Below are 23,160 nucleotides of genomic sequence, written 5' to 3'. Positions count from 1 at the left end.
TGGTTAGGATATTTTTCACTCATGAAGGGTTTATCAGCAATTAACGGTAGTAAAAGTTTACCAGATGAGTTTTATATACTACTTACTTTTGCTGCAGAGTAACTGAGAGTAGTGGGGTATGACACTCATGAGTAGATTTCAGAGAGGGGTTGCTGGTGAGAGAAGGTAGTGACTCTCAAGAGGTGCAATTAAAATAATATCTTAGAGGTTATTGTGATCTTCCCTCTTCCCTGGAGCAGTACTAAGGCGCTCTCAAGAGTATTTGGTATAGCATCCTTCCAGCCATCTGGTTTAGTGTAATTTGGACCCCAGAGCCAAGACAGGAAGCATGTCTTAAAGGCAATAGTGAAATGTAAAGATTTCCAGAGAACTTTTTTATTTTGGGGAAATGACTATTTATTATGTAATCTAGGGAATGTTTACATATTTACTGTTTCAACATATGCAAATTTTTGTTTCCAATTTTTAGTTACTGGTAGGCTATTTTGTTTTATATTTGTCCTACCTATTGTTTGTTTCCCTATTCCTGCTACTGCTCCTCCACCTCTACGTCCCCCTCCTCAACTTCCCCCTCCTCCTTCTCCTTCTTCTTCTTTTGATTGGTTGTAGGGTTTGAACTCAGGGCCTGGATGCTTCCCTTGAGTTCTTTTGCTCAAGGCTTGCACTCTACCACTTTGAGCTATAGCGCCACTTTTGGTTTTAGGGTGGTTAATTTGAGATAAGAGTTTCACAGGGACTTTTCTGCCTGGGATGGCTTCGAATTGCAATCCTCAGATCTCAGCCTCCTAAGTAGCTAGGATTACAAGTGTGAGCCACTGGTATCCACCCCTATTCCTTCTTTTTTTATTTACTTTTGGATTATTCAAGCAGTTTTATTGCTTCATTTTCCTCTATCAATTGTTACTGGTGGTTTTAAAATGTTGTTTATTATGGTAAACTATAACCACATAGAATATATGGTAATACAAAATTGCCATTTTACTCAAGCCAAGGAACAGAATCTAATATGAAACAAGAGACCCTAAAAGGAAAAGGAATTAGATTCTAACTTCAGAAAAACTAGGGCTGGAAATGTGGATTAGTGGTAGAGTGTTTGCCTAGCATGCATGAAACCCTGTGTTTGATTCCTTAGTACCGCATAAACAGAAAAAGCTGGAAGTGGCACTGTGGTTCAAGTAGTAGAATGCTAACCCTGAGCAAAAGAAGCTCAGAGACAGTGCCCAGTCCCTGAGTTCAAGCCCCAGGACTGGCAGAAAAAAAAGAAGGGAAGGAAGGAAGGAAGACTAAGCCATTCTGTGATTTCTTTTGGCTTTTTTTAAATCCTTGTTTAAGATTGCTTGTTTTTAAGGAAATTCCACAATTTAATTCCAATGTTATACATTATTTCATAGTAAAGTCAAGTCACCTCTTACATTTGAATTATATATCCTCTTCTTCCATCTCTAATAAAAACAATACATAGCTAGTCACATTCTTTCATTAAAACACTTTAAGCGTGAAAGAATTTAGGATGGATATTGATCAATATCTCTCTGAAATCCATTATAACAGAAATATTAAAAACCACTTACAGAGTAAATTTTCTTCTTTCTGTGAAATTTTTGCTATTTGCTGAAAGTTGCTAGTAATATAAAATATAATGTTAAGAATGAAAAAAGCTATTTACCAAATTTAATCAATTTGGTAGTTGTGTTACTCCTACAGGACCAACCTAGGGCTTGAACTCAGGGCCTGGCACTGTCAAGTGATAGCTCAAGGCTAACACTCTACAACTTGAGCCACAGCACCACTTGTGCCCTTTTCTGTTTATGTGGTACTGAGGAATAAAACCCAGGGCTTCATGCATGCTAGGCAAGCACTCTACTACTAAGCCACATTCCCAGCCAGTACATTTTTTTTGAAAAGTGTTACCCACTCCCTCATTTTCTGGAGTTCCACCCTGTGAATCCACCTCTCCCCAAGTTGTAAAGTTCATCTCCAACATAGTGTCTAATGAATATCAATGTTGCATTGGCTTACTATTTGTCCCATTATTTCTGTGATTCCCCTTTCTTTCCCCAAATCAGATAAAGTTATATACAAGACAAAGGGTACAGAAATAAAAAAAATGACAAAAGGGTACAACTCAAAGCAAGGAGGGACAAAAGAAAGAAAAAAGAAACAACCTCAAACAATACACTAGAAAAACCTCTTGTTTCCATTTCATGGAATTCATTGTGGTAATCACCATTTTTATGGTCCTATGTACATAGGTATTGTGATCCTCTGCTAAGAATATACTAGACATATTCTAGTTATTACAGACTATGCAGCCTATGGTTTTTTTGAATCTGACTTACTTTGTTTAATATATTTTTTCCAGGTCTTTCCATTTCCTTATGAATAGGGTAATGTCATTCTTTCTGATGGGAGCATAGAATTCTATTGTGTATATATACTACATTTTCCTGATGCATTCTTCTAGTGGGTTGATTCCACATCTTAGCTATGATAAACAATATTGCAATGAACATGGTTGTGCTGGTAGCTTTGGTGTGGCCTTCTTTGTGATCATTTAGGTAAATCGCCAGGAGTGGGATTGCTGACTCATAGAGAAGCTAGCTCTATGAGTAGTCATTTGAGGAATCTCCATACTGCTTTGCAGAGTGGTAGAACAGGCTTACATTCCCGCCAGCAGTGTAGTAGAATTCCCTTTGGTCACATCCTGGCCAGCACCTGTTTTTATTAGTTTTCTTGATAATTGCCATTCTAACTAGAGGAAGGTGGAATCTCAGTGTGGTTTTGATTTGCATTTCTTTTATGGTGAGAGATGTGGAACATCTCTTCATGAGTCTATTGGCCATTCTCTTTTCCTCTTCAGATATGTCTTTCTTTAAGTAATCAGTGCACTTATTAATTGGGTTGTTATTTCTTTGAGGATTTGTTTTAGGGGGTTTAATTTTTTGAGCTCTAAGTATATTTTAGCCATGAGGCATTTGCCTGATGTATGGCTAGTAAAGATCTCCCAGTCTGTGGGCTTTCTATTTATCTTGCTAGCTATGCCCTTTGCCATGTAGAAACCCTGCAGTTCAATGCAATCCCATTTATCCAGTCTTTGACTTGTTGTGTTTCTGGACCTTTACTTAGGAAGTTTCAACCAATTCCAGGGAGTCCTAGTGTTTCCCCTATCCCTTCTTGTAACAGTTACAGGGTATCTCGTCTTAGATTGAGGTCTTTGATCCATTTGGAATTGACTCAGGTGCAGGGTGATATATAAGTATCTCACTTGACTTTCCATGTGTTTAGCCTATTCTGACAGCACCATTTTGTTGAAGAGACTCTTTCTTCCACCCTGTGTTTTTGGCTACTTTATCATTCATTTCTAGATCTTCAGCTCTACTCCATTGGTCTTTAGGCCTGTTAATGTGTCAGTGCCAAGCTGGTTTTTTTTTTTTGTAACTATGGCTTTATAATAGGGCTTGAAGTTTGGTGTTTATATTCTTTCAGCACTGTTCTTCCTGCTAAGGATAGTTTTTTTACATCTGGGGTCTTCTGTTATTCCGTATGAATTTTTAGATTGCTTCTTCTGTATCATTGAAGTATGCTGTTGGGTTTTTGATGAATATTATTATTGCATTTACAGATAGCTTTTGGTAGTATTGCCATTTCCATGATGTTAATCCTCCCAATCCAGGAGTATGGAAAGTTTTTTCACTTCCTTAAGTCTGCTTTAATTTCCTTTTTCAAGCTTTTAGATTTCCTCATAGAGGTCCTCCTTCACATCTTTGGTTAATTCCTAGGTGTTTTTTTTTTTTTTTTGAGGTTAGTACAAAAGGAATTGGTTTCCTGATTTCAGCCTTGCTATTCTCATTGTTGGCATACAGAAAAATTATTGATTTTTGTGGGATAATTTTATCTTGCTACTTTGCCAAAGTTGAAGATCAGCTCAAGTAACTTGGGAAAGGAGTCTATGTGGTTCTTTAAATACAGGGTCATGTCATCTACAAAGAGAGAGAGTTTTACTCCTGCTTTCCCTATTTGGATCCCCTTTATGTTTGTCTCTTGTCTTATTGCTCTGGCTAGGAATTTTAATACTATATTGAAAAGGAGTGGAGTGAGTGGACATCCTTTTCTTGTTCCTGATTTCAGAAGAAATGTTTTAAACTTTTCACCACTAAGTATAATGATTGCTGTAGGCTTGTTGTATACAGCCTTTATTATATTGAGGAATATTCCATAGATTCCTAATTTCTCTAGAGATTTTTAAAATAAATGAGTGTTGGCGCTTGTCAGACAGTTTTTTTTGGCCTCTATTGAGATGATCATTTGGTTTGGTTCTTGTCCTTGTTTCTGTTGCTGTGTTGAATTACATTAATTGACTTGGGCTTATTGAACCAGCTTTTTGTCCCTGGAGTAAATCGTGATTGATCATAGTATAGGATTTTTTTTTTTTTTGATTAGTTGTTGAAGTTGGTTGGCCAGAATTTTATTGAGAAGTTTTGCATCAATGCTCACAAAGAAATGCGTCTACAGTTCTCTTTCTTTGACAAATCCTTATCTGGTTTTAAGATGATGGTTATGCTGGCTTAATAGAAGGAGTTTGATAGTGATCTTTTGCTTTTAATTTCATTGAAGAGTTTGAGGAATATTAGCATGAGTTCTCCTTTGAAAGCATTGAAGAGTTTGAGGAATACTAGCATGTGTTCTCCCTTGAAGTCCTTAAAGAATTCAGCTGTTAATCCATCCTGTCCTGGGATTTTCTTGAATGGGAGGTTTTTTTATTGTTTGGGCTTCTAAAGGCTTCTTGTATCTGAATGGGTCTATCCTTTTGGTTGTTTGGGAAATTCTCTGCTAGAATTCTGTTAAACATATGTACAGTCTCTTTAGCTTTCTTGTCTTCTCCTCTATCAATACTTGTTAGCCTTACATTAAGTCTCCTGACAGTCTTGAACTCTTGCAAGGACATATCTTGCCACTTGGATTTGTTTTTAATATTTCTCTGTTCTTTATAAAATCTAGACTATCTTTGCAGAGATTATACCTTCTGCATCATCTAAGTTGCTGTCAAACATTCTACTTTGTTTTTCATTTTCTGCCTTCTCATTTTTTTTTTTTTTTTTTTGGCCAGTCCTGGGCCTTGGACTCAGGGCCTGAGCACTGTCCCTGGCTTCTTCCCGCTCAAGGCTAGCACTCTGCCACTTGAGCCATAGCGCCGCTTCTGGCCGTTTTCTGTATATGTGGTGCTGGGGAATCGAACCTAGGGCCTCGTGTATCCGAGGCAGGCACTCTTGCCACTAGGCTATATCCCCAGCCCTGCCTTCTCATTTTTGATGGCTTCAATTTCTTTATTGAAGCTTTGTTTTAGATCTTGTGTGGATTTCTTCCTTGATTTGTTTTTCAGTGTTTTCTCTCATATCATTTAGCTGAGTGACTATACTTTCAATAGACTCCCTTTCCTTCTCTTAGAATTCATTCTGCTTTCTGTTTGTGGATTCCATGAATTCCTGTATTAATCTTTGTTTAGCCTAATCATGCTCATGCATAGCTATGTACAAGCTTTTAATATTTCATTCAAAGTATTTACCAGTAGTGTTTAAAAAGCATTTTTTTAGTTTTGAAAAGTTTTATTTGAGAATTTATTTTATAATTTCAAACACCTTCCAAAATACAGTTTCCAAGATCACTACAAAAGAAAGCCAATTCAGTAAGAAATTAAAATCATTAGGGCTGGGGATATGGCCTAGTGGCAAGAGTGCCTGCTTCATATACATGAGGCCCTGGGTTCGATTCCCCAGCACCACATATACAGAAAATGGCCAGAAGTGGCGTTGTGGCTCAAGTGGCAGAGGGCTGGTCTTGAGCAAAAAGAAGCCAGGGACAGTGTTCAGGCCCAGAGTCCAAGCCCCAGGACTGGCCAAAAAACAAAAACAAAAACAAAAAAAAATCATTAAATATATTTCACTAGTATATACATACAGAATGCCAAGCAATAATATTTAGCTCTGGAATGCGTACCATGTCTCTGTCCTCATTCATTAAAGGCTCAACCTCAGTACTGTGTATAGAATATGTACAATAGACAAAGTTCAAGTACAGAAGTTTGACCTTTAAACTCAGCTACCTCAGTTTACAGCTGTGGTAGTTTGTCCACTGGCATGTCATATTTGAAGACTGAAGGAAAGAGATCTGGGGCTCGAGGATAGATTAATCTGTAGGACTGTCTAATTGTAACATCAGCAACACCAGCAATACCTCCAATTTCTTCTAGGTGTAGGTACTTAACTCCACGCTGGTTTCTAATGCTTTCAAAATAAGTTTAAAACACCAGCCAATTTCTTTCTTAGAAATTCGTGATACAGCACATATTTCTTTAAACGTCCTAGGAACCCCTTCTTGTCTGCAGGCAATATACAGACAAGCAGAAGCTATGGCATCATTAACCCTTCCCTTCAGGCTCTTCTGCTCATACACTTGCTTGAATAAATTATTTGTTCGATCAACTATATTTCGAGGGAGGTTGATTCTGTCTGCCATAGTAGTGATTTCCTTGAATGCATTCATCATTGCTCGATCAGAACTACTCATTGTTCTCTGATTATGGTACTTGGAAATGCCAAACTCATCAAAGCTTGCAGCTCCTGTGCCCAGCTGGTAGATGCCATCTTCGCTGCCCCTGTGGTTTAGGTAGCAACAGCTGGGCCGAAAACAGGAAGTGACTGTGTCCACACTTGGAGTCTTTGTTCTGCTCCTCCCAGCCTAATTTAGTGGGAAAGGGTGGATTGTATCAACAACAATCAAAACAAATATTGAAAAATTCTATCTTCCCAAAGAAACCATTTGTTATCACTTTCTTGGATCTTCTTCTCCTTAGACATCACATATATACATGAAAGTAAACTTTAGGTGGGCACTGCTGGCTCATTCCTGTAATTCTAGCTACTCAGTAGGCTGAGATCTGAGGATTATGGTCTGAAAGCCTGCGTAGGCAGACAAATCTGAGAGACTCTTATGTCCTGTTATCCAGCAAAACATCTGAAGTAGAGGTATGACTCAAATTGCAGAGCACCATCCCTGAGTGGTAAAGCTAAGGGACAGTGCTCAGGCCCTGAGTTTAAACCTCAGTGCGCACACACACACACACACACACACACACACACACTCTACACACAAATTGGGCTTCAGTACACTGATGCTTACTGTAATGTTTCCACTTAATATATCTTGAATATTATATGTAATTATAAATGGAGTTTCTTCATATATTATAAAATTAAAGCTATCCTATTGTACAATTGACTGTATCTTATTTAATTTTCTACTAACAGTAACTGATGTTTTTCGGCCAGTCCTAGGCCGTGAACTCAGGGCCTGAGCACTGTCCTTGGCTTCTTTTTTTGCTCAAGGCTAGAACTCTGCCACTTGAGCCACAGCGCCACTTCTGGCCATTTTCTGTATATGTGGTGCTGAGGAATCAAACCCAGGGCCTCATGTATACGAGGCAAGCACTCTTGCCACTAGGCCATATTCCCAGCCCCATTTTCTAATATTTTGTTATTATAACAATGCCTTTTCATTATCTCTCCCAAATGTGAGCATATCAATTGAATAAATGCCTGTGAAATTGAGTTTCTTGGTTAAGAGCATGATTGGTTAAGGGCATGACTTGTGAGTATGTGTATGTGTGTTTATGTGTATGTGTTTCTGTGATAGTCCTGGGGCTTGAACTCAGTTCCTTGCATTCTGGTTTGGCTTTTCTAGAGAAGGATGTGCTCTACCTCTTGAGCCACAGCTCCACTCTGGCTTTTTGTTGTTTATTTGGAGATAAGAATCTCATGAACTTTTTCTTCAGGTTTGCTTCAAATGTCGATCCTCAGATCTCAAGTTCCTGAGTAGTTAGCATGACTCATTGTGAGCCACTTGTACCTGGCATGCTTTGTGAGTTTTTGTATATATATTACAAGAGGTCATCATTTTAGAGTGAGAAAAGTAGTGAGAATGTTTAGAATTTAGGTGAAAGCCTTTCAGTTATAGGTATGCTTTTTTTTTTTTTTTCTCAAGGCTAGCACTCTGCCACTTGAGCCATAGTGCCACTTCTGGCCATTTTCTATATATGTGGTGCTGGGGAATAGAACCCAGGGTTTCGTGAATACGAGGCAAGCACTCTTGCCACTAGGCCATATCCCCAGCCCCTATAGTTATGCTTTAAGATTATGCATTAAATAAAAATAAATTTCCATCAAAGTAAGTGTAAAATTTGGACAAAATGCATAAAAGCCATTTGAAGACACTGCAAAGTTGTTGATGTGCAAGGCTTCAAGGTGAAGGGAAGAATGAGGACAGGAGTTCCTCATTCATCATGTTTTTTCACTGAGGATATTGGACATACATTGAGAAGGGAGAGCAAAAAGAAGTGGAGTCATGTGGCAAAGAAGGAGAGAGGACAGAGGAAGGAATACAGTCTGTGCAGAAAGCAATAGCTTTTCTGAGCTGAGAAGAGCTGGAAAAATTTAAATTTATAGCTTTCAGAGAAGCTGGTGTTTGAGAAACAAAACCTAGAAGGAAGAGGTCCACAGAGAAGTGAGCCTCGATGTATGATGCAATCTCCCTCTAAAGCATTTTTCTTTTTCTCCTTCCTTCCTTCCTTCCTTCCTTCCTTCCTTCCTTCCTTCCTTCCTTCCTTCCTTCCTTCCTTCCTTCCTTCCTTCCTTCTTTCTTTCTTTTCTTTCTTTCTTTCTTTCTTTCTTTCTTTCTTTCTTTCTTTCTTTCTTCTTTCTTCCTTCCTTCCTTTCTTTCCTCTCCAGACCCCTCCTCCTCCTCCTTTTTCGGTTCTGGTACTAGGGGGTCTGGGCACTGTCCCTTGCCTTTTTGCTCAAGACTGGAGTGCTACCACTTGCGTCATAGCTCCGTTTCTGACTTTTTGGTGATTAATTGCAGATAAGATTCTCATGGGGAAAATGATTCTCATGGGCTTTCCTGCTTAGGTGGGCTTTGAATCTTGATCTTCAGCTTTCAGCCACCTGAGCAGTTGGTATTGTGGATGTGAACCGCCAAAGCCCTGTTTCATTTTTGGATTTCTAAACTGAACGTTTAACAGAATGAGACTGCAAGAAATAGCAAAAGCTGCAGCTGAGAGTCTAAAGAGCTAAGAAGAAATTTTAGGAGTCTTGGAGGTTTAGAAACAGATGTCAGAGCAGGCTGAGGTCAGGGGTTAGAGTGCAGAATTACAGCTGAGGTTTCAAAGAGTTCATTTTCCTAGAGACAAGAGCTACCCCAAGAGTAACAGCCAAACTAGCCCAGATTATCTTTTTTTTTTTTTTTTTTTGCCAGTCCTGGGGCTTGGACTCTGGGCCTGAGCACTGTCCCTGGCTTCTTTTTGCTCAAGGCTAGCACTCTGCCACTTGAGCCACAGCGCCACTCCTGGCCATCCATTTTCTGTATATGTGGTGCTGGGGAATGGAACCCAGAGCCTCATGTATATGAGGCAGGCACTCTTTCCACTAGGCCATATCCCCAGCCCAGCCCAGATTATCTTAAAACCACATAAAATAATCCTTAAATGGGACCAAAGAAATTTGCCTATTTTTTTTTTTAGGTTCATTTTTAAAAAAATGTTTTATTGTCAAACTGATGTACAGAGAGGTTACAGTTTCATACGTTAGGCATTGGATACATTTCTTGTACTGTTTGTTACCTCCTCCCTCATTCCCTCCCCCTTCCCTTTCCCTCCCATGAGTTGTTCAGTTCATTTACACAAAACAGCTTTGCAAGTATTGCTTTTGTAGTTGTTTGTCTTTTTTACCCTGTGTCTCCCATTTTGGTATTCCCTTTAAGTTTCCTAGTTCTAATACCAGTATACATGGTTTCCAATGTACTCAGATAAGATACAGAGATAGTGCAGGTATACCACAGGAAGGGGATACATATGCCTCTATCAGAAAGAATGACATTGCCCCATTAGTAAGGAAATGGAAGGACTTGGAAAAAATTATACTAAGTGAAGTGAGCCAGAACCAAAGAAACATGGACTCTATGATCTTCCTCATAGGGAATAATTAGCACAGGTTTAGGCAAGTCACAGCAGAGGATCACAAGAGCCCAATAGCTATACCCTTATGAACACAAAAGATGATGCTAAGTGAAATGAACTCCATATTATGGAAACGATTGTTATATCACTGTTGTAACTACTTTCAATGTGCTATGTGTAACCGTAGCTTCTATTTTTGCCTATGTTTTGTCTACCCTTTAGAAGAAAACTGATTTCTGTGGAATTACTATATTCATTGTTTATAAAATGAATTATATTTTAAAATTAATTAAAGAATAAATTCAATTAAAAGAAGCATGTTAAGATACAAGACAAATGCCTAAGAACCACAAGAAGAAATAACATAAACATGTTTATATTTGGGCCTGGTTAAGATGAAGATAAATGATTATTTGAATAGAAGTAGTTAAAACAATCTAAGTTAATTTATATGTAAATTTTGCTTGCCAAAGTTTGCCAAAGTGAGAACGAGTTAACTGTGTTCACTTGCCCAAGAGTCTTTTTCTTTTTATTGTTATTATGAAGGTGATGTATGGAGGGGTTATTGTTAGTACCTTCCTTTTTGGATAGTATCACCCCTTCCCTCAGTCTCTCCAAGTTTGCCTCTCCCATCTCCACCCACAAGTTGTATAGTTCATTTTCAACAAGGGTGTTTTTTATGAATAAGTTTTTAAGTTCCCAGAAATTTCTGCAGGGCTTTTTTCATATCTTTGTTCCTAAGACTATATATTACAGGGTTAAGGAGTGGAGTCAAAGTGGAATAAATCAGAGTCACAATCTTTTGCATTTCAGCTTCATGCTCAGCTGTTGGGCTCCCATACATGATCATTACTGAGCCATAGAACAATGAGACCACAGCCAGGTGAGATCCACAGGTGGAGAAAGCCTTTCTTTTCCCAGATGGTGAAGGGACCTGCAATACCGCTGTTAGGACCAGAGCATAGGACCCCATAATTAAGAGAAAGGGGATAATAAGAGGCAGAGGACTTAAGGCAGAGAAGACAAGCTCTATCATGGGAGCTTTTTTGCATGTCAGAGCTAGCAGAGGACCTGGGTCACATAGGAAGTGGTCAATGATCCCAGATCCACAGAAGGTCATCTGGGAGATGATAGTGATAGGAACCAGGAACCAGAGGAAACCAAGTACCCAGCAGCTGACCACAAGGTTGTTGCAAAAACGTCTAGTCATAATGGTAGGATAGTGTAGAGGCCTGCAGATGGCCAGATACCGATCAAAAGCCATTACTGCTAGAAAAAAACATTCTGTAGATCCCAAAGAAAAGAAGAAATAAAACTGGAGAAAGCATCCAGAGAAGGAGATGACCTTGGTGTCAGAGAGGAAATTGGCCAACATGTTGGGGACTGTGGAGGTAACATACCAGATCTCCAGGAAGGAGAAGTTGGCCAGCAGGATGTACATGGGGGTATGGAGTCTCTGATCCCAGTGCACAGCACAGATGATGGAACCATTGCCCATGAGTGTGAGGATGTAGATGACAGAGAAGAGCACGAAGAGGAGGATCTGGCCCTGCCTGGGACCAGGGAAGCCCAGGAGGATGAAGCCAGAAATGGTGCTGAAGTTGCTGAGGGTGTTGATGGCTGTCATGTGTCTGTAAGCTATAAAAATGCCAGCAGTTACTGGATGATTAGATAAAGACAAAGAGGACTCAGATTTATACTAAAATCATCTTGAGAAAGAAAACACAACTCTCAATAGCCACTTAAGAAATAGATAATTGTGAATGGATTATTGGCTCCTATTCACATTTTCACTGTGGCCTCAAGAAAACTGCTTGTCAGAATTGATAAGCTCTCACATATATTCTATTAAGTTATATTCTAATGAACCTTCAAACAACTTTAAAGTGCTAAACATCAGAGATCCATTTGTGGTCTATATATGTGCATTTTTACACATTCAATATATTCCAGGAGCCTATTTCTTCATATACAATGGAATGTGTGTGTGTGTGTGTGTATGTGTATTTCCCCTAACTACCATTATTTTGTCCATTCAAAGAAGTGAAATCTATGTGGCAGGGTATCTTTCTCCTTTGCAATTTGTTAGACATCAAAGCTATAGTAATTCTAAAAAAGGAAGTGAGATTATTCCACCTACATGCAGATTTTAATTAGCTCCTGAGGCACTTACAATAAATCTCAAAATTCCGATATTTGATTTGATTCCTTTTAATATCTCTCCCTCTCTTTCTCTCTCTCTCTGTATGTCTTTCTCCCTGCCTCTCTCTGTCTCTGTCTCTCTTTGTGCCAGTCCTGAGACCTGAACTCAGGGCTGAGGCTCTGTCCCTGAGATTTTTTGCTCAAGGCTAGCATTCTACCACTTGAGCTACAATTTCACTTCTGGCTTTCTGGTGGTTGCTTGGAGATGAGTCTCACAGACTTTCCTGCTTGGGCAAATTTCAAACCAAGAGCCTCAGATCTCAACTTCCTGAGTTGCTACAATTCTAAGTGCAAGCCACAGCACCAAGTTAGCATTCTCTCTCTTTCTATCTTTTATACATACATACATACATACATACACACACACATATATACACATATACCCTATTGTATGTAAGCCCTCCCTTCTCTCCACTAAAATGACCTCTAGAAATATGGAATGGGATTAAATGGAGATAGCACTGGCTAGATGATGGGTAAGGTGGGTGTACCCCCAGTTCTAGTCTTGTTGAGAACTGTGTATATTTGGATCATGCACTCACTATATAGATAGGAATCCCTCTCTGTAATAGTGTATACCAAGGGCCAACCCATATTTTCTTAAATAATGCCAGTTGTATAATCTGTCAAAGCTGCTCAGCTCTGCCACTGTGTGCGACAAAAGCCATAGACAATACTAATGTGGATGCATGTGGCTGTGCTCAAACCAAACCTTTTAAAAGCCAGTGAAACTTACATTTCTTTTCCTTCCTTCTTTCTCTCTCTTTCTTTTTCCTTTTTCTTTTGTCAGTCTTGGGGCTTGAACTCAGGGCCTGGGGCAATGTCCCTGAGCTCTTCTGCTCAAGGCTAGTGCTCTAACACTTTGAGCCACAGCTACACTTCCAGTTTTTTGCAGGTTAGTTAGAAATAAGAGTCCTACAGATTTCTGGGTTGACTCTAAACAGCCACCCTCAGATCTCAGTCTCCTGAGTATCTAGGATTACAGATGTGAGCCACCAGTGTCCATCTTACATTTCCTTAAAAATTCTTCTCTTTATTGGGGCTGGGGATATGGCCTAGTGGCAAGAGTGCTTGCCTTGTATACATGAGGCCCTGGGTTCGATTCCCCAGAACCACATATACAGAAAAAAATGGCCAGAAGTGGCGCTGTGGCTCAAGTGGCAGAGTGCTAGCCTTGAGCAAAAAGAAGCCAGGGACAGTGCTCAGGCCCTGAGTTCAAGGCCCAGGACTGCCCCCACCAAATCTTCTTCTTCTTCTTTATTAATTGTGGGGCTTGAACTCAGGGCTTGGGTACTGTCCCTGAGTGTTTGGCTCAAGCCTAGTGCTCTACCACTTTGAGCCACAGCTCCGCTTTCAGTTTTCTGGAAATAAAAATTGCACAGAGTTTCTTGTCCCAGCTTCAAATTGTAATCCTGAGACCTCAGCCTCCTGTGTAGCTTGGATTACAGATGTGAGCCACCACTGCCTGGTGAAACTTACTTTTTTTCATGAGTGACAAAATTTTCTTCTATCCATTTTTGTTTTTCTCCTTTTTGTGTGCTATTAAGTATTGAACCCAGGACATCATATTTGCCAAGCAAGTGTTATGCCACTGGATCTTTACAGGCTATAACTGATGACTCTGTGTTCCAAATATAAACAGCTTTTAATGAGATCAGGATAGATGGGGTATGTACCCAATACACCTCTGCTGGCTAGTGCTAATTCCAGTGAGCCCTTTATATTTGTAGTGTTTACATTAGTGAAGTGTGTGTGTGCGTACACACACATGCACGCGAATATGTGGCCATTTGTGTATACATTCTTAAACTTAAATAGGAATATGAAAGTAATACTTAGCTTGGAGGTCATACAAAAATATGCAGCAAGCTAGATTTGGCTCATTTTCTGTAGTTTTCTAATGCTTGCCATATACATTTATAGAAAAAAGGATCAAGGGCCGCTCATTTAACCATGGGGAAACAGAAATTCCAATGGAGCTTTGTTGGCAAGGGAAGACACCTTTGCAGTTTCATAGCTGGTACCAGCCCCTTCTGCTGAGCTACCTCAGACCAGAGTCAACTTTCAGTTAAATCATAAAAAGTGAATTCCCCAAACCATCTCAATTTTCACATTTTGTCTTTCTGTCACTCTCACACACTTACATATGCATACACATAAATACACATCCTTTTTCTTACATATAATACTAGAATAAGACAACAAAAGCTTTTAGCTTCTAGAAAGAATCAAGTACTGTTGAGAATCAGGCAGAGTCTTTGCTTGTGTTCTTCAACGTCACTTGTTTACCCCAGTGCTCAGCACAGTTTGAGAAAGGTAGTACTTCCTACATATTTGTTGACAAAATGATTATCTACAGTGTTCCAGAGAATACAGATAGCTGACATTTAAAAATTACCTCGATTATACTTCAAAACACCATGGAATGGGGCTGGGGATATGGCCTAGTGGCAAGAGTGCTTGCCTCGTATACATGAAGCCCTGGGTTCAATTCCCCAGCACCACATATATAGAAAACGGCCAGAAGTGGCGCTGTGGCTCAAGTGGCAGAGTGCTAGCCTTGAGCAAAAGGAAGCCAGGGACAGTGCTCAGGCCCTGAGTTCAAGGCCCAGGACTGGCAAACAAAACAAAACACCATGGAAGCTGGATGATGGTGGTTCACACTTTTAATCCTTGTTATTCAGGGGGCTGAAATCTGAGATTGTGGTCCAAAGCTAGCTAGCCTAGGCAGAAAGGTCTTTAGATTCTAATCTCCAATTAGTCACCAAAAATCTGGAAGTGGAACTGTGCCTCAAGTGGTAGAGGGCTAGCCTTGAGCATCTCCCCTACCCCTTCGGCCCCCCGCCCCTGCAAAAAAAAAAAAAGTTCAGGGACATTGCCTAGGCCCTGTGCACAGCCCTCAGGAAGAGCACAATACCAACAAACAAAACAAAACATCATAGAGATGACAGAGATATAAAATCTACAAGAAAGGCTCTAATGAAGTCTCCTGGAGTTTTCGTATGTATTTGAGAGGAGTTCCACTGGAAGGAAGCAATGGATAATTGGATTTTCTGACTAACAAAATATGTTCAGTGCCAGATGGTTTACTCTTATTGCTAAAGACAGTTAAGAAAAATCTGTATGTAGAAATTGGAAACTTGAAGTGACTCAAGCACAGCCTTTTAACTTCTATAAAAGTAGTTTTATTTAAATAAAAATGAATTGAATTAATTGATTTATCATTCCTTTTAACCTCTGATTATATAATATAATATTTATTGAAACAAACACCCCAAATATCCTTTTTCATGTTATGATATTTGTTTCCAATGTTATCATAAATGTACATGATATAAAAACTTTATGGATCTAGAAATGACTTTTAGTTACATTTGTCACACAGATACATCAGAGAGATAGTTTGTTATTTAAACATAATGCCAAATGATGCATGCCAGCTTGTTAGATTGACAGTGGATGAATAAAGAAGACTTCTTTTTGTATATATGTATACACACGCATGCACACACAGACATGAATATCTTTTCCTTTTTTGGTACTGGAAATCAATCCCAGGATGTTGCACTTGCTAGGCAAGTACCTTGTCACTGAGCTACATCCAAGCCTAAGAAGGTATTTTGCTTTTTTTGTGTGTGTGTCAGGGTCTGGGCTCTGTCCCTGAGTTCTTATTGCTCAAGGCTAGTGCTCCACACCCAAGTCACAGCACCAGTTCCACAAGAAGATATTTTAAACCAGTATATTATTACTCACCGTTTATTACTTGGCTCCTCATTCAGAGAGCAGCAATGGGCTCTAACAAGCAGAACTAAAGCTGTCCAAATGGCAAGCACATTCCTCCAAAGTCATCTAAAGGAATCCCATCTGGCTGTAGAAGGGAATATGGACATGATTATGATGGCTTTGACATTGTTTATGTACGTATACATCACTCCTGATCTGGTCAACTAACATCTCACAAAAAAGACCCAATAACTTCACCCTAATTAAACGTTAGGAAAATTGAAACTACCCAATTTAAATTAGCCAGAATCTATGGGATAACATATAATGTGAAGAAACACATTTCTCTGATATTTTTGTTTCATTAGACTAAGAAGGTATAATGCCACACAAAAAGTTTCTTTAGCCTAATTGCAGAAGCTGATCATTTGGTCTGGATAACAAACTGTCATACTTGTCCCATAATACAAATGGCTCTCCATTTTGAGAAGCATAGGCAGTTAAGTCATAGGAGAAAAATAATGGGATTGGATTTAAATGACAAGCTATGCTTCAATAGTAGAAAGTTTGTCTACTGAGTTATATAAACCATCTCCCAGTCCCTTCAACTGTAAAATGGACACAGTAACGCTTTTCACCAAAGGAATGAGTTCTCTGAATAAGATAACATCCATGAAAGTACTTTGCCCCAGGGCGTGATATATATATAGATTACTGGCTGTATTGTGTAACATGTAGCTGAATCAAAGTCAAAGTAGTCCTTACTTAGATGAACATTATTTTTCTAGATCTTTTGTGCTTATTTTCCCCGCCAAGCATTCTATCACCTCTTTTCATAGAGAAGAAAATCCAATCTGAAATTGCTTCCACAGGGTCTGGCCTGTCAAAGTTTTTTGACAGGTTTCTCCTCGGGAGAGAAGTGCTTTCCTCTGTAATAATATAGGAGTTCCTTCACTCTGAGTGAAGGAAAAAAATGAGAGTGGAGATGTCTCCGTGTTTGCTGGAGAATGGAGATGTTATAAGCAGAGTCTCCAGGGAGTGATCCCTGTTCCTTTGCTCAATGAGGATCAATTTACCACCTCCAGGAGCCAGTGTCAGGAGGCTGCAATGTGCTGCTTCTTCCTTCCTCAGAGGCCTGTCTTCTCTGGAGATTCTTGGTACTTTCTGTTTTTATTTTTCAGCTGAGTAGGAAATATTATTTTTTGAACTCTCGATCTCTCAGACATGGCATGAGACATAATCAATTTCCAGGTCTACTCAAAGCAGCTATCCTTTTACCCAAGGGAAAGTCTACCAAAAGGACACAGGGAATGGTGGCTGCAATGCAGAAGACTTTTCTTGGGCCCGTAACAAGTGGTGTCAATTTTGGGTTTTCTGAGGACAGAGACAGGAAAAAGTGATATTAGGATGAGATCTCAGTCACAGAGGGTGTACTTATGGCAGGAACTAGTCTTTCCCTAGAAACAACATGGCTTTCTTACAGATTTTCTTGTTTGGGGGCTGAAGCCTTGAGTTCTAAACAGCTCTCTCTCAGGGTACGTTTTCTAGGTCCAAAACAGTTTTTAGCTGCTCTCTCTTTTGCATTGAGATTTGGTCAAAGGGGTTAAAGTCTTTTAGTACATCTCATTTACTTGTGCCGCTGACTATAAGAGCAGTTTATCTCAAACACTTGTAAGTTCATTTCATCTGGGTTTTGTGTGTGTGTGTGTGTGTGTGTGTGTGTGTGTGTGTGTGTATGTGTGTGTGCACATGTGCATAGTTGTGCATGTGTCTGTAGTGTTGCATGAGCTCAGGACCAGCTCAGGCTGGTACTTTACCACTTGAGCTACATCCTCACTTCTGGCTTTCTGCTGGTTAATTGGAGATAAGAGTCCCACAGACTTTTCTGCTAAGACCAGCTTTGGTCCACAATTCTCAGATCTCAGTCCTTTGCGTAGCTAGGATTATGGGCAAGAGTCACTGGTAGGTTGCCTATTTCACATTCTTATTTAAGCAGTGCTTATTTTCATCTCTACCCAAAGTATAATATCAAAAATTGATAAACAAGGCTTCTGCCATGTTTATTGTCTCTGTTGCCACTTTACCTTTCTCCTTCACATGTTGCAGATGTCCATATATCATGGCCATGCCATGTTGCTCAAGCACTCAATGGAAGATCAACAGATTTTTGTTGAATGAACAATTTTGTCCCCTGGAAAGCAGAAGAGAAAAATGCACCAGTTATGGATAGTACCTGGGACCAAGGTGGTCCATTTCCTCATGCAGACATGGAGATGACCTTGAAAGTGTCCTATTTTTTAAAATTTTTATTGTCAAACTGATGTACAGAGAGGGTACAGTTTCATACATTAGGCATTGGATACTTTTCTTGTACTGTTTGTTACCTCCTCCCTCATTCCCTCCTCCCCTATTCCCCTTTCCCTCCCCCCATGAGTTGTTCAGTTCATTTATATCAAACAGTTTTGCAAGTATTGCTTATGTAGTTGTTTATCTTTTTTACCCTGTTTCTCTGGATTTTGGTATTCTCTTTCAGTTTCCTAGTTCTAATACCAGTATAAACAGTTTCCAATGTACTCAGATAAGATACAGAGATAGTGCAGGTACTCCACAGGAAGGGGATACAAGAAGATCATCAATAATAGAAGCTACTGTTACACATAGCACATTGAAAGTAGTTACAACAGTGATATAACAATTGTTTCCATAACATGGAGTTCATTTCACTTAGCATCATCTTATGTGTTCATAAGGGTATAGCTATTGGGCTCTTGGGATCCTCTGCTGTGACTAGCCTAAACCTGTGCTAATTATTCCCTATGAGGGAGACCATAGAGTCCATGTTTCTTTGGGTCTGGCTCACTTCACTTAGTATAATTTTTTCCAAGTTCTTCCATTTCCTTATGAATGGGGCAATGCCATTCTTTCTGATAGAGGCATAAAATTCCATTGTGTATATGTACCGCATTTTCCTGATCCATTCATCTACTGAGGGGCATCTGGGTTGGTTCCATATTCTAGCTATGAGAAATTGTGCTGCAATGAACATTGTTGTGCTGGTGGCTTTATTTTGTTCTTGTTTGTGGTCTTTTGGGTAGATGCTCAAAAGTTGGGCTGCTGGGTCATAGGGAAGCTCTATGTTTAGCCTTCTGAGGAATCTCCATACCGCTTGCGGGAGTGGCTGAACCAGTTTACATTCCCATCAACAATGAAGTAGGGTTCCCTTTTGGCCACATCCCCTCCAACATTTGCTATTGTTGAAAGTGTCCTCTTTACCTTTCCTTTCTTTCTAAGCATCTCCACATCCTCAGCTTTTGTATTGCCTCTCTCAAGCCAAGTATTTTCTCACAGAATTCTGGGAGGGTGATGCTTGTACAGTGTAATGGAGGTCATTGCTCCCTGGCCCATCACCCTCCGGATGTTCTTTCCATTTCAGTGAGATTGCCAACATGAGAACACATCTTCTTCTTCCTGGGACTTAATCTGCCTGGGAAACCTGCTTTTCCAGTACTGAGGCTTGAACTTAGGACCCAGGTGCTTTTCTCTTAACTTTTTCGCTCATGGCTGATGCTTGAGTCATAGCTCCACCTCTCTTGTTAATTAGAGACAGAGGTCTCATGGACTTTGCCTAGGCTGGCTTCAAACCACAATGATCATATTTCAGCTTCCTGAGCAGCCAAGATTACAGGCATGAGCCACTGGTATCTAGCATGCCTGCCTTTTCTTTATTCTTTTTAGGCCAAATTCTGGGAAGCCCTCAACTGTGGATGCTTGGGATAGCTCTTACATGGCTGCTCTGGGGATTCAGCTGTACTTGTTCATAGTGGTAGCTGGCTTTTTTTTTGTTGTTGGAAGTCTTCCCTTCACTGTTTCACTGTGTCTGCACGGGTGTGCCAATATTAGGGCTTGAACTCAGGGCCTGGCATTGTCTTTTAGCCTTTTGCTCAAGGCTGGTACTCTACCACTTGAGCCACTTATCCACTTTGGTGGATAATTTAAGATAAAAGTCTCACAGACTTTTCTGTTTAGCCTGGCTTTAAACCTGGCTCCTCAGATCTCAGCCTTCTGAGTAGCTAGGGTTACAGGTGTGAACTACTGGCACTTGTCCATCTTGGCTAGTTTTTTTTTTTTTAATTATTTAAGAGTACCTTGGTAACTTTTGTCTGAGCTGGTCTAAAAGCATGACTCTTTTATCTCTGTCTCCCAAATGGCTGTGATTCCAGGCAGGAGTCACCCAGCTCTGGCCTCTTTTAAACTTTTTGCGTTCCAGTCAGCCTTCTCTGTCTTTCACCATCCAGTGAGCTACCTGTACTGGCATCCTCAAGGTTTATTTCTGAGGGACCAATAACAACATTGACCAGGATGTTATGGCTTAATAATGGTTTAGATGAGCAAATTTGTTTTTGTTTTCTGTTCAATTTATACTTTCCAAAACCATTTTCTCTTCTTTAGAAGGAATAATTTATTGTACTGCATGAAGCCTGGAGGTAAGGCTTGAAGTCCAAACTCAAGCACAGCATGTTCTTCTGTCCTAAACTATAATTACTGCTTTTTCACTAAGGGTATACACGATTTTCTGGATTTTTCTGAATCTTGTGTCTTACAAAGACATCATCCAGAGAACTTCTAAAACTGGAAGTCATTTCTTCCTACTCAGACCATTACCAACACCCAAATGGCAAAAATCAGGCTCTGAGTGGCACAGGACAGTGCCTCACTTCCTTCATGTTGCAGCTAAGTGTGCCTGGCCTTGACCCATTTCCTTAACAACTTCTCTGCTTACTTTACAGTTTTTATTAGCATATATTAATTCTAAAATAGGGTTTTCCTTGTGATAGTTCCAAACATGACATAATGTGCTATGATAAAATCCAAATCCACCTGCTCTATTACTCTTCCTCATTTTTGCTATCCCTTTTAATAATAATTTTAAATAAATTTTAGAAATTCAATTCCATTTTCCTGCATGTGTATTAAAATACTTCAACCATATTCAACTCCCCCCTCCCTCATTTCCCAAAAGAATGTGTGTTACATTCCAAACACTCATTCTTTTTTTTTTCAAATTATTATTATCAAACTGATGTACAGAGAAGTTACAGTTTCATACGTTAGGCATTGGATACATTTCTTGTACTGTTTGTTACCTTGTCCCTCATACCCCCTCCCCCATTCCCTTTACCCTTCCAACCCCTGAAGTGTTCAGTTCACTTACACCAAACAGTTTTGCAAGTATTTCTTTTGTAGTTGTTTGTCTTTTTTTACCCTGTGTCTCTCAATTTTGGTATTCCCATTCAATTTCCTAGTTCCAATACCAGTATACATGGTTTCCAATATACTCAGATAAGATTACAGAGATAGTGTAGGTACAACCACAGGAAGGTGATACAAGAACATCATCAATAATAGAAGCTACAGATACACATGGGACATTGAAAGTAGTTACAACTGTGATATAACAATTGTCTCCATACCATGGAGTTCATTTCACTTAGCATCATCTTAGGTGTTCATAAGGGTATAGCTATTGGGCCTTGTGATGCTCTGCTATGAGTTGCCTAAACCTGTACTAATTCTTCCCAATAAGGGAGACCATAGAGTCCATGTTTCCTTGGGGCTGGCTCATTTCACTTAGTATAATTTTTTCCAAGTCCTTCCATTTCCTTACAAATGGGGCAATGCCATTCTTTCTGATAGAGGCATAAAATTCCATTGTGTATATGTATCACATTTTCCTGATCCATTCGTCTACTGAGGGGCATCTGGGTTGGTTCCAATTCTCGCTATGACAAATTGTGCTGTGATGAACATTGTTGTGCTGGTGGCATTACTGTGATTTTGTTTGTGGTCTTTTGGGTAGATACTCCAAAGTGGAGCTGCTGGGTCATAGGGGAGTTCTATATTTAGCCTTTTGAGTAATCTCCATACTGCTTGCCAGAGTGGCTGAACCAGATTACATTCCCACCAACAATGAAGTAGGGTTCCCTTTTGGCCACATCCCCTCCAACAATTGTTATTGTTAGTTTCTTGTTATATGACATTCTTACTGGGGTGAGATGGAATCTCAATGTTGTTTTGCTTTTCATTTCTTTTATGGCCAGTGATGTAGAGCATTTTTTCATATATCTCTTGGCCATTCTCATTTCCTCATCAGAGAAGTCTCTTTGTAAGTCTTTAGCCCACTTGATGAGGGGGCTATTGGTTCTTAGCAGTTTTGTTTTGGAAGAGGGTAATTTTTTTAGTTCTGCATATATTTTAGATATGAGGCCTTTGTCCATTGAATGGCCGGTAAAGTTCTTCTCCCAGTCTGTGGGTTTTCTGTTTATCTTGCGAGCTATGTCTTTTGCTGTGCAGAAGCTCTGCAGTTTGATGCAGTCCCATTTGTCCAACCTTTCTTTGATTTGTAGCCTGTCTGGGTCTTGTTAAGGAAGTTCCGTCCTGTGCCAAGGAGCCCAAGTGTTTCTCCTACTCCTTCCTTTAGTGTTTTCAGGGTGTCTGTTTTGATTTCGAGGTCTTTAATAAATTTGGAATTGATTTTGGTGCAAGGTGATATATAAGGATCTAGTTTTAGTTTGTTGCATGTGTTGAGCCAGTTTTGCCAGCACCATTTGTTAAAGAGGCTATCTTTCTTCCATACTATTGTTTTAGCTCCTTTATCAAAGATTAAGTAGGCGTAGTTCTCTGGGTTCATTTCTGGGTCTTCAATTCTGTTCCATTGGTCTTCAGGCCTGTTCTGGTGCCAATACCAAGCTGTTTTTATTACTATAGCTTTATAATACAGCTTAAAGTTGGGTATTGTAATTCCTCCAGCACTGTTCTTTCTGCTTAGGATTGTTTTTTGCTATTTTAGGTCTTTTATTGTTCCATATGAATTTGTGGATTGCTTCCTCTATTTCATTAAAAAATGGTGTTGGGATATTAATGGGTATTGCATTGAATTTGTAGATAGCCTTAGGCAATTATGACATTTTGATTATATTAATCCTCCCAATCCAGGAGCATGGGAGGTTTTTCCATTTCCTTAGCTATCACTTAATTTCGTTTTTTAAGCTTTTAAAGTTCTCATCAAAGGGGTCTTTCACTTCTTTGGTTAAGGTTATTCCTAGGTATTTTATGTTTTTGGGGGCTATTGCAAAAGGAGTTGCTTTCCTGATTTCAGCCTCGGTCTTTGGGTCGTTAGCACAGAGAAAGGCCGTTGATTTTTGAAGGTTTATTTTATATCCTGCAACTTT

At 39.6% G+C, this 23,160-nt stretch overlaps 1 protein-coding gene and 1 pseudogene across 1 annotated transcript; both read right to left on the bottom strand.

The window, feature by feature from the left end:
• Positions 1–5,926: 5,926 nt before the first annotated feature.
• LOC125357922 lies at positions 5,927–8,878 on the bottom strand (annotated as a pseudogene).
• Positions 8,879–10,697: 1,819 nt separating this feature from the next.
• On the bottom strand, positions 10,698–11,728 carry LOC125358002 (olfactory receptor 11G2-like). Its single transcript, XM_048354839.1, has one exon. The coding sequence runs from the start codon at positions 11,631–11,633 to the stop codon at positions 10,698–10,700; it is 936 nt and encodes a 311-aa protein (XP_048210796.1). The 5' UTR covers positions 11,634–11,728.
• Positions 11,729–23,160: the final 11,432 nt, after the last annotated feature.

This window comes from Perognathus longimembris, chromosome 10 (genome assembly GCF_023159225.1).
Source record: "Perognathus longimembris pacificus isolate PPM17 chromosome 10, ASM2315922v1, whole genome shotgun sequence".
Lineage (NCBI taxonomy): Eukaryota > Metazoa > Chordata > Mammalia > Rodentia > Heteromyidae > Perognathus > Perognathus longimembris.
This window is presented reverse-complemented; position numbering and strand designations above follow the sequence as displayed.

Bases quoted from the DNA above. Each gene is read 5' to 3' on its own strand.
- LOC125358002 (XM_048354839.1), bottom strand. From the start codon at position 11,633: ATGACAGCCATCAACACCCTCAGCAACTTCAGCACCATTTCTGGCTTC.